This window comes from Myotis nattereri (assembly GCF_964212035.1).
Source record: "Myotis nattereri genome assembly, chromosome: 9".
Lineage (NCBI taxonomy): Eukaryota > Metazoa > Chordata > Mammalia > Chiroptera > Vespertilionidae > Myotis > Myotis nattereri.
Window position 1 is genome coordinate 40,832,915 of NC_138084.1, and position 12,745 is coordinate 40,845,659.

Below are 12,745 nucleotides of genomic sequence, written 5' to 3' on the forward strand. Positions count from 1 at the left end.
TCAAGAGGCATTCTTAGAATGAAAAATGTGGGACACTCGATCTCGAATCTGTTTGGTCTTCACACCATACACAATAGGGTTGAGCAATGGTGGGACAAGCAGGTAAAGGTTGGACAGAAGAATATGAACATAAGGCGGAATGTGGAAGCCAAACCTGTGGGTAAAGAAGGAGAAGAAAGCCAGCAGATAAAACTCAAGAAAGACACAAATGTGGGCAATGCAGGTGTTAAAGGCTTTCAGCCTGGCTTCCTTCTGAGGCAGACTGAAGACGGTTATAAATATTTGAATGTAGGATACTGTGATGAGGATGATATCAAAGCCCAGTATACTGAAAGCCACAAACAGACCATAGATCTTGTTGATTCTGGTATCTTCTGCTGCCAATTTCACGATGGCCATGTGCTCACAGTATGAATGGGAGACCACAGTGGTCCAGTAATACTTCAACCGGCATTTGATGAGGATGATACTAGGAGTCGCAAGAAGGGCTCCTCTGAGTGTCACCCCAACTCCAATCTGAGTGAGAAGTTGGTGGGTAAAAATGGCTGCATGTCTCAGAGGATGACAGATTGCCACATAGCGGTCCAGGGCCATGGCCAGCAGAATACCTGATTCAATGGCCTGGAAGGTGTGAATAAGCCACATTTGCAAGAGACAGGCATCAAAGTGTATCTTGGGCAGATGAAACCAGAATATTCCTAGCATTTTTGGCAGGATGCAGGTACTGAGAGCAATGTCTGTGGCTCCAAGCATTGCCAGGAAGAGATACATGGGCTCGTGGAGGCTGCGCTCAGATTTGATGATGACCAGGATCAGAGCATTCCCAAACAGAGCAACGATGTACATGGCACAGAAAGGGATGCCAATCCAGGCCTGAACAGACTCCAGACCAGGGATCCCCACCAGTGTCAGCACCGAGGGCATGAAGACTGTGCCATTGAGCTTGAACATGATGGCTTAGACTCCCTGCTTTAGAACTTCTGATTCAAGGTGTCAGTGTATTATCTTTCTTCTATTTTCTGTTCTCACCTAGATTTCTACAAAATCTGAACTGGAAAATATTTTACCTAATAGAAACAACCATATATTAAAATTTGTTTCAGTTGTTCATCTAGAAAGTTTTTTTATCACAATCTGATTAATTAATAATGTATCTATTTTTCATATGTATACAAAAGCTAATATTATTCAATATTATTTTAGTACAATAAATCAGTAAACATCAAAACTAAGAATATGGAATGTCAAATATACTCTGCAATATTAAATACTAATTATATTTCTTCCGTTAATGGTTTGATTTCTGATTAAAATAAATACTTTTTAATATATTTTAATGTATTTTACAAGCACCTTTGGATACTATTAAACAACTCTGTTTCCATTTATTCGGCTATGTATGAGTAGTCTATGATCCAAATATATATTTGCTGGCAATTCTCATATTTAAGCATTAGTACAATTCCTTGGAAGTTTACTTTTCTCTCACATATTGAAATTAGGCACACAACTTAAGGTCAATATTCTTTTATTGGGTATCTTCTATAGCTGGGGCTCTGTGCAGGGTGTGGATAAACAAACAGCAAAGCTACAGAAATTATCAAAACATGAAGCTGAACTCATTTGACTATTTTGCACTTCAATTTTACACAAGAATATTTGGTCTTATGATTACACTATATCATGCATCCAGAGTCTATGCTTCAAAGCTAATAATGATCTTGCTGTGTGATAAAAAAGATTTATTTATATTTGCAATAACTTTTTTGGTTATTTTTCTAAATCCATTTAATTCTACTCCAAGGGCCTCTACTCAGAAAGGCTACTAAGGCAAGATGAAGATACATGAAAAAAATATCTGCTTGTTTCTTGAATTTCAACAAAAATATGAATCTAATTCTGAATGTATATTTCTGTAAAGAGATATTAAATGCACATACATGCAAAAGTTAGATGGTTTCCTTTAAGATTATTTCAGTTTTGAAGAATCAATACATTGAAAAGCTCACTTCTCTACTGTTGTAAGCAATGGTTTAAGTGATTACTGAGTAATCCAGGATGCAGATAATATGTAATCACTAATTAGTTGTCCTCCTATCAGTTTAGCTCTCATATATTCCTTGAATCTACATGGACAATCCTATTTCTTAACTCTCTGGATTGATATAATTATTCTATTTCTGATCTTTGCCATTCTTCTCATTAATTCTTTCCTCCTAACCCTGGCTATCAGTTATCATCTCACCACACACACACACACACACACACACACACACACACACACCAGTATTTAGAAAATTTGTAGAATCAGGCTCATTTCAAGTATCAGTAGTATGTACTGATTCTTCTTTCTCTTCAAAGTGAAAAGAAAAAATGTTGGTTTTCAGAATAATGTTCTCACCTGTTCATATTGAATTTTTCACACCTGCTGATCACTGTCTTTGATAGCCTCTATTAGCTGTGACAGAGCCAGAGTGGGTCTGTGACCACATCATACAAGAGTCAACACCACCTGAAGGAAGCTTTCTTCTGAGGATGATTTAATATCAAAGAGAAAGCTCATTTCTACTCTGATGAAGATTTATTACCCCCAGTATCTTAGAATCTTATTTTTGGAAAAAACTCATAAACATTATAATTCATATTGTTCTTTAAGAAACATTTACTTTTGATCACTTCACTTTTTGTGCCTACACCAAGAGGTACACATCTGATGAGTCAGTTTTTATTTTTATAAAATAGTTTAGAGAGATTTGTTAAAGGACTACTCCAAATTCCTCCTAGCACTCTGTCATTCCACCTAGTTTGGTGTTCATTTTTTACTTATGTAGTGTGGCCACAGACTCTCTTTTTTCAAAAGGGTTGTATGAAATTATTTTCAGGAACCATGGACATCCAATTTTAAATGAGCCAATAATATGGTCTACTACATTGCTCCCTTAGCCTCTTAGGGCTATAAGTTCAAAAGGTTGCTTGTTTGTTTGTTTGATTGTTTGTTTGTTTGTTTTTTCCTAATAACCACTAATCTTTGCTAGTGAAGAAATGCACCAAGCCCTCTGACCATTTACCTCTTACTTATTAATTCTATTTTCAACTCCCCATACTTTCATAGAAGTTCTTAATGTGAGACCCATATTCTCTTCGTTTACCATTGCTGCCATTGCTACATCTTCCTGATTCACATTCTTCTCTAACATTTTATTCATTATAATATATTAACTAGTCCTTTGCCACAATATCCTGTTCCTTTAATTATCTACCACCATGTAACTGAAAATCTCACAATATAATCTATATATTTATTTTATCCAACAAATAAATTAATAATATTAGAAAAAAAAACGTAATTCTGGAAAGGTTGCCACTAAACTTATGCAGCTCTGAATTCTATAGCCGTTTCCAGTTATTTCTATTCATACATTCCTCCTTTTCTTAAACTCTGTGATAACTTATCTCTAGCAGTTGTAAGACATTTGTTAAAATTTTTCTAGCTCCATTTTTTTCTCTCTCTGCCATTCTCTACCCCAGTACAGAAGAAGTCTCTTCCAGCTAGTTTTCCTAATTAAGTTCTGATATCTATTTATCATTCCTTACTCCTATTCTAGAGATTAGATGGGTTTGGTTGTTTATAACCTTTCACATCCCCTCCCCCCAAAACCTGCATTTTCCTTATGTACTCATTTACCAATTATTTTCTTTCTGATAATATATATTTTAGGTTTAAACACATTTTCTTATAAGAGGTGCTGTTATTTCCTCTTGCTAATATTCTCTATGTCATTTTAATTACCTCTATAATTCTGAGTGATAACTTGCAATATTTTGCTAATCAGTTTAAGAGACTTTTTAAAACCATTGACATAAGCCTTTGCATCCATATCTTTTTAAAATTTATTATTCTGAAAAAAAAAATGAAATTCTATCCAAACAAAATGAACTGTTTAAAGGTCTCTTCTAAGTTGATATTTGTGCAGTGTTTTTCATCATTTTCTTTATAAAACTCATGTTTTATTTCTATCCTGTTTTTCTTCCTTTCTCAAAATACCCTTTTTATGTTGCTCTATCTGACACCCTTTACACTGCTGATACTGTGAATTCCATTGAGGACTATATTCCTCTCCATGTTTCTCTTTACATTCATTTTATATATCCGCTGCCCAGCAATATTGCGTGGTCCATAGTGTCACTAACCACTGGTTAAGAGTAAATAAATATTGCCTCTACAAAAATCTATCCTGAACATTGGACACATACACTAACCTGCTTCTTAAACAGTTCCATCTTGGTGAAGTGTCTCTACTTCAGGGAGCAGGGAGAAGTAGTGAAAATCAAATTTGGACTTTAGATTCAAGTTTCTACTTAATATCACTTGCCAGTCATATAGACAATATATTTCAATAGGTTCTGGACTCCTATAAAGAGACCCTTTATTATGTATAACTAGAGGCCCAGTGCACGAAAATCTGTGCATTCTGAAAGGGTCCCTCAGCCCGGCCTGCACCCTCTCGCAGACCAGGAGCCCTTTGGGTAGCATACCTTAGCCACAGTCTGGCCTCCCTCTGCAGTAGGCAACCAGTGGGGCAATAGGGGATGGGGCCAGCCTGGTGAGCAGCCAGCCCTGACCCCCCACCCCCATCACCCCTCCACTACCCTAGGTCACCACCACCTCCCAATCGCCATCCTTCTGCCCGTTGGCACCCACCTTGGCTGGCCTGGTGCTGCCCACTTGCCGGCCCCCTCCCCCCACTGACTGGTCATTCTGCCCTTGGGTCAATTTGCATATTAGGCTTCTATTATATAGGATTACATATGGGGGGGAGACCTCAGTTTCTCTAGAAGAAAATTGAGCAGCCCATCATTTCTTCAAATCCAGCCATATTTTCAGTAACTAAATACTTAGCAATAGGAGATACAATTTTCATATATGCTATTAATATTACTTATAAAATTACACAACCTTACAAAACTGTCAGTCATAGTAAAATGTATACTAGAATTCTGTAAACTAACTTAGAATTCTACAACTGTTTTCTTATACTTTCTGTGCTTCTAATCCTTCCTTTAGGCTTTCTCTGGCTCCTCCTTGTCTTTCCCATCTGACAATTACTAATTTATTATTAAACTCTCAACTCAAACATTACCTTCTGTATAAAGAATCTCCTAATATTCTAGACAAAATTCAAATTTTTTATTTATGTCCTCAATATATGACTATTAAATACACCTTACTAGAAATTAATCAATATTTTATCTGTATCTGTGTAATATAAAAAAACACATAAAACTTAACAGATGCAAATTCACTTGCTCTGTTTTCAGGTGTATATCTGTATGGAGGAGTGTGCCAATTAGCAAACGTGAAGAATAAATCTAAGAAAAGTGCTTAGAATCTAAGTATCTTAACATATAAGCTTCCTCTGTTTATCTTTTAGTATTATATTCAAATACTCACCTAAGTCAGGAGATATACTTGCTGTAGTTAAAGATATAAAAAGATACACCATATATGACAAGGAAAACAAATGGTAAAAGTGCTAACTAGACCAAGAGGAACTCAGTACTACTTGTTTACCCTCTCATGTCTTAGGTGAAATCCTGACAACCTAAGTATCATTCTCCTTTTAGCATTTCATAAGAGTGACCCATCATGCATAATTATAGGCTGCAATTTCCCACAGTCCCCATAGATCCTGTCTTAATATTTCTCTGTGTAGATCTTAGAATCCCCTAAAAAAAATACTCACAAGCTCAATTCTTCAATCTTTTTATGTGCCTGCCTTGACCTGCTAATGTAGCTATATATGCAGTTATAAAGAAATTGTTTTCAATGAGACAAATAGAGGACAAATATAATATTAGCAGTTGGGTAAGGTTATGATGCAATTCTCCTGAGGAATGGAGTTAATAGGAAACATATCAAGGCATGTCATCATATTCAATATAATTTTTTTTTAGATTTCAATGGCTTCTAAAAATGAATGCACAAATATTGGGAAGAAGAAGCAAGTGCCAATCCAGGCACCCCATTCCAAGTATTCTCAGAGATTCATTATTTAACTTTATGAAGCTAAAAGAAGTAAAAGTAGAGCACCCTCCCCTAACTGGAGCTAATCTAAACATGTTTGAGATACCTATTTTGACCCCATAGATTTTTTCTCTAAACAACATTTCCATCTTTTATGGAAACAATTATTCTCAGAACTGTTAATCTATCATATATAATATAAGAAAGTGAAGACAATACAGAACCAAATAAATGGTAGCAAATATGTGTATTGAATTAAAATTCTTTAATTTTCGAGGCATTTCTTAATTTTCAAATATTACTCTTTGACACTTTCAAGAAAAGTCAAGTACCAACCAAGTAAATTGTAAGCATTTTGAAAGTTTTAATAAGTACAGGAAATTATTTTAAAAGATGAATGAACTCTTGGATTTTTATTGTACCTAGAAACAAAAATTAACTTATTTGAATTTTTATTTTACTAAAGGACAATGAAAAACTGTTCTTGAAACATGTTTATATTTCCAAGAATGACTTTTCTTTCATAATACAAAATTTTCAGTCTCCACTTCTTTATAATGTTACTAGAGGCCCGGTGCATGAAATTTGTGCACAGGGAGGAGGGGTCCCTCAGCCTGGCCTGCATCCTCTCACAATCTGGGACCCGTCAGGGGATGTCCGACTGCCAGTTTAGACCTAATGGATTGGGCCTAAACCGGCAGTCAGATATCCTCTCACAATCCAGGACCTCTGGCTCCTAACTGCTCGACTGCCTGCCTGCCTGATCGTCCCTAACCACTCTGCCTGCCTTCCTGATTGCCCCTAACTGCGGGTGGCTGCCTGGCATCCACCCTTGCAGCTGAAGAGGCTTCCTGGATATTGTGGCCGCAGCCCGCCCAAGGAGCTAGAGGGTCCGGAAGGAAGGACAGAGATCTGGAATGACTTTGTCTTTATCTAATTAGCAATTTGCCCTTTTATTATATAGGATGAGAAATTAAAGACACTGAATCAGAGTGCAGAATATTTCCAGGGTTTATTGTCTGTCTTCCCAATCTTTTACAGAAATATATTTGAAAAAGGCATCTGCAAAGTAAAAAACAAATGAATCTGCCCTGACCGGTTTGGCTCAGTGGATAGAGTGTCAGCGTGCAGACTGAAGGGTCCCAGGTTCGATTCTGGTCAAGGGCATGTACCTTGGTTGCGGGCATATCCCCAGTAAGGAGTGTGCAGGAGGCAGCTGATTGATGTTTCTCTCTCATCAATGTTCCTAACTCTCTATCCCTCTCCCTTCCTCTCTGTAAAAATCAATAAAAGTATATTTTAAAAAAACAAACAAAAAAAATGAATCTTATGCTGTATTTGAGGTTTCCTAAATTATTCAGTTTAGTTTTATGCAGTCCCATTTATTTTTACATATTTTAACAGTTGGTATACTATTTATCTGAATAATCCATACCTCTCTTAGAGTACCATAGAGATACCATGTTGAACATTTGGGAAAATGGAAATTTAGGCCATGGCTTGGTTTGAATATTGTATTTAGGCATAATTTTATATAAATGAAAAATAAAATATAATTTTTTAGTTTTTTGGTAAGATAATATTTAAATATGGATGTGTGAAACTAAAAATACTAAGTGATAATTAGTTTTATTCAAAACTATGCCACCTTAAAGTGCCTCAAGATGCACATGACAACCCAGCTGAGGCAGTAGGGATGGCAAGATTATTCTTGCATGTGTGTGAGATCAGAAAATATACTGTGGATTTGGATAACTAGAGTTGTTAAAACCTTGTAGGAAATTTGGTACTGTTCAGGATCAACAGAGCACACTGTTAGTGAGGTTGTGTTTTTTCAATGAGACCCCCATCATTTTTTTATACAGCACTGAAAACACAAAGGTAATTCATATGGTGTCTCTATCTTCAAGGCAGTTCCATCAACTTTGAGATTATACAGTTACAAGGAAAGTTTATGATATTGAGGTGCTAAATCTAATAATAGTAGCTCCTAGGATGAACTCAAAATCACTAGAATGAAATTTGAAAAACTTTCAAAGCCTTTCTACCTTGTGACAATTAGAATGTGCTTGGCAGAGAAGTGAAGGCATTGTTTAGTTTCATTGCTATCAGGAAATGACTATTCAAAAGTATCTCTCAGAGGACAAGGATCTTGGAAATATATATCCACATCCACACCCACACAATACACATCCGCAACATATATATTTAAAACCTCAAGTGTTAAATGATCCTTTATTTGAAATTCCCAAATACAAGTTTTATTGTACTACTTTTTGACATTTGTAATTTCCATACTGGAGGTGAGAAACAGGCATCTGATTAATCTCAGTTTTCAGGTTCAATTCTAATATGACTTAAATGCTTTATAGGGCTGATATGAGAATAAAACTAAATTAATTAATGGATTTTTATTATTGTATTTATTGGACAAAATCTTAGTCTGTATATACCGCCATTGGCATTATACTAGATACAGGTGATATTAAGATGATTTAGACAATGTCCTTTTTCTAAATTTCTTTTTATAGCTGCCAATTCAATGTTTATATTAGGAAGTCCTATGTTATTTGTTATACATTTCCATAAGGTCAGGGTATTTTTGCATGTATTTCCTCATTTCAATCACCTTTCAAATCAGAATACAACACATTTTTACTGAGACCAGTATAAACAAAAATGTTCAAGTCATAGGGCATTTTTATTACCATACACTCGGCAAAATGTTACAAGAGACTGGTAATAAAATATTAAATCACTAAATATACATCAAAAATCCCCAATTCTAAAGCTACATTTTAATATTATATAGTTTGGAAGCTGTATAAAGAACTGAACCCACGAGGAAACCTGTTAAAGCATTCTAGAAGAGATGCCAAGAAAAGTCTGAGCTTAGTCTTCAAGAATAAAGATGATTTTTACCATGTGAAGAATAGTAAGTCATTTCTACTAGATAAACATTAAAATAAGAGTGAGAAAAAAATAAAAATAGAAACACTTTCAGGAGTAAGGTCTTAAGACCAAAATGAGAAGAGAGCATCAAGGACAAAATTACAATTAGGTATATAACAAAGTTGTCCAGTAAAAATAATCTGGCCTTTGTCATTATGGAGATCATTGGTCACATTTGGAATTAAAGGATGGTGAGTGCGGTGTTAATGGTGAAAACCTCACACAACATTGTGTAGGACAGATGACCATGGCTCCACATGAAAAATCTATTACAAAACCTGAACATATTCATAAGAGGAAACTGCTACTTTTTGCCCTTACCCCCTCTGGCAGTATGTTTCATCAACTACACAAAATGGCAACATGTCAAACTTATATAAAGAATGTGATGAAAACATACAAACCAGAAAACAGCATATAGAATGAAGGAGAGGATGCAAATATCCCAAATGCTACCATTTGCTATCGGTTCACTGTATATTAGGTCAAAGTCACTAACCTCCCTGTATAATTGTCTGTATGAGCCTGCACTGTATTATACTTAAACTTTATATTTAAGTTTTTGATAAGAATCATTTTTTTTCTTAACTCCACAAACACATTTACAATACTTATTTAAGGTAAAAGTCTAATAAACTTTACTGCCATTTCTAATATATACATCTAGTATGTGTGACTATTATTTTAGATATAACTTCCAAGGAAACACAAAAATAACAACAAAACAATGAATATAAGTAAAATATGTATGTTCTCCCATAAAGAAACAACTGCATAAACTGTAGTTATAGAACTTGCTTTTATTTTTTATATATTTTTATTGATTAAAGTCAATAAAAATTGAGAGGGAAAGAGAGATTGAAACATCAATGATGAGAGTGAATCATTGATCAGCTGCCTCTTGCTCACCCCAGACTGGGGATTGAGCTTGCAACCTGGGCAGGTGGAATAGAAAATATACAAACCAGAAAACAACATACAGAATGAAGGAGAGGATGCTGGGAATAGAACCATAACCTCCTGGTTCATAGGTCGAGGCTCTAACACTGAGTCATGCCAGATGGGTAGAACTTGCTTTTATTGAAAAAAAAAATCTTATATATGATATCTTAGCACAAAAAAATGTTAAAACTTATTTCATATCTACTTCATCCTTTGTCTTAAATTCAAAGTCAAATTTGTACTTCAATTATATGATAATAAAATATATGTCTTTTTAATATGCTATGCAAATATTATATCGAAAACAAGTAATCATAAATACATTTCAATGGATAAATTGTAAATCCACATAAGGTACTAGTATAATTGATCATCACAAATTAAAGATTTTAGAGCCTTAATGATAAAGATTATAATGAGTATGATCATAAACAATTATATATACTAGTAATTTTATTTCATGTACACCACATTCTAACACTTTATACTATTTCCTATGCAGTGGTATCAATGTCACTTGATATTTTTAAACGGAGGCTAAAATATTAATATTTAGTTGTGCTTTTACAGAATGTACTTTACTAAAAGCTGATTTAACTACAAACAAGTATTCATAATTTATTCTTTTGTCACTTATTGGCTAAATATATGTTCCAAATAATTCTGAATTTATAACAAAAGAAATTATTTAAGTAATCATAGCTTTACTATCTCTAATACAAACCCAGAACTTTATATTTTAGCATACAATGAACTTTCTAAAGCACAGAATCTCACCAAAAACTAATGTTTCTCATGTAAAATTTTGTTATTTGATAAAAGATTAATAAGAAATCCAGAGGCATGTTTAGAATGAAAAATGTGGGACACTCGGTCTCGAATCTGTTTGGTCTTCACACCATACACAATAGGATTGAGCGATGGTGGGACGAGCAGGTAAAGGTTGGACAGAAGAATATGAACGTAAGGTGGAATGTGGAAGCCAAACCTGTGTGTAAAGAAGGAGAAGAAAGCCAGCAGATAAAACTCAAGGAAGACACAAATGTGAGCAATGCAGGTGTTAAAGGCTTTCAGCCTGGCTTCCTTCTGAGGCAGACTGAAGACGGTTATAAATATTTGAATGTAAGATAGTGTGATAAAGATTATATCAAAGCCAAGTACACTGAAAGCCACAAACAGACCATAGATCTTGTTGATTCTAGTATCTTCTGCTGCCAATTTCACGATGGCCATGTGCTCACAGTATGAATGGGAGACCACAGTGGTCCAGTAATACTTCAACCGGCATTTGATGAGGATGATACTAGGAGTCACAAGAAGGGCTCCTCTGAGTGTCACCCCAACTCCAATCTGAGTGAGAAGTTGGTGGGTAAAAATGGTTGCATGTCTCAGAGGATGACAGATTGCCACATAGCGGTCCAGGGCCATGGCCAGCAGAATACCTGATTCAATGGCCTGGAAGGTGTGAATAAGCCACATTTGCAAGAGACAGGCATCAAAGTGTATCTTTAACAGATGAAACCAGAATATTCCTAGCATTTTTGGCAGGATGCAGGTACTGAGAGCAATGTCTGTGGCTCCAAGCATTGCCAGGAAGAGATACATGGGCTCATGGAGGCTGCGCTCAGATTTGATGATGACCAGGATCAGAGAATTCCCAAACAGAGCAACGATGTACATGGCACAGAAAGGGATGCCAATCCAGGCCTGAACAGACTCCAGACCAGGGATCCCCACCAGTGTCAGCACCGAGGGCATGAAGACTGTGCCATTGAGCTTGAACATGGTGAACTCTCTGCTTTAGAGCTTCTGATTCAAGGTGGCAGTGTGGGTTATCTCTCTTCTGTTTTCTGTTCTTACCTAGATTTATATAATAATAATCTGATTATATAATAATGTGATTTCAAATAGCATTTTGTGAGACATACTCACTTTGATGGGGCCATTGTGTCCAAGAATGCAGATATAGGCTTCCTGGATAATTTTTATCAGATTTCAACCGCTGCTGTATTTTTTCTCCCCCTTCACTTTTTACCTCTCTTTTTCTCTTTGTGCTGTCTGCATTTCTCTCTCTCTCGCTCTCTCTCATACATTTAGACAGTAACAGGCACAAACACTCTCACTATTGAAAAAAAACACATTCTAGTAATATACGGGCATATGGTTGCGTAATGTCAGTTAAAACCTATTTCATTGAATATCAGTTTGGTGTTCTTTATTAATAAATATAGATACTTATGGTAATATACTGATGTTACCAAATATTTTTCCTACATCCTTACCCAATAAGCAATTAGTCAAGAGATCAGACAAAAAAATGAAGGGAATACTCACTATTTCAAGTACTACAGCAAGCATTGGGCCAATAAGGGTAGGGTCCTTAATGTCAAGGAGACAATGATCTGGGTAATACCATATTCTACGTGTCATGTTAAAAATATGCTTATCAAGCACATAAAAGTGGTGTGACACAGTATTTGGACCCTACCTTCATCCTGGAGGTAGGTGCTAGGGAATTTATTCTCCAGAAACTTGGTTACAATTTGACATTTTAGGGGTAGAAAAAATTATATATAAATAAAAAATCTTGATGAAAATTTAAAACCACAAATTTTGATATGGAAAAAAATTACTTGATAAAAAAAAAGTTGCTAAGTAGTTTATTTCTCTAGGAAAAAAAATTTATTATTAAAATGTGATCAATAAATAATGTATTTACTAGTATTTGAAAATGTATACAGAACAAAACTGATCTTACTCAGTTATTTTAGTAAAATGCCTCATGAATTATAAACACAAGGAGTAAACATATTTCAAATACACTAC

General features: G+C 35.2%; 2 protein-coding genes across 2 annotated transcripts; both read right to left on the reverse strand.

Annotated features, from left to right (window-relative positions):
• On the reverse strand, positions 1-951 carry LOC308524084 (olfactory receptor 52A5-like; the record flags this gene model as incomplete). The annotated part of the gene is made up of 1 exon (XM_081098236.1): positions 1-951. The coding sequence occupies one exon, from the start codon at positions 949-951 to the stop codon at positions 1-3; it is 951 nt and encodes a 316-aa protein (XP_080954362.1).
• Positions 952-10,702: 9,751 nt separating this feature from the next.
• Positions 10,703-11,704, reverse strand: LOC308525470 (olfactory receptor 52A5-like; the record flags this gene model as incomplete). Its single annotated transcript, XM_081100287.1, has 1 exon — positions 10,703-11,704. The coding sequence occupies one exon, from the start codon at positions 11,702-11,704 to the stop codon at positions 10,703-10,705; it is 1,002 nt and encodes a 333-aa protein (XP_080956413.1).
• Positions 11,705-12,745: the final 1,041 nt, after the last annotated feature.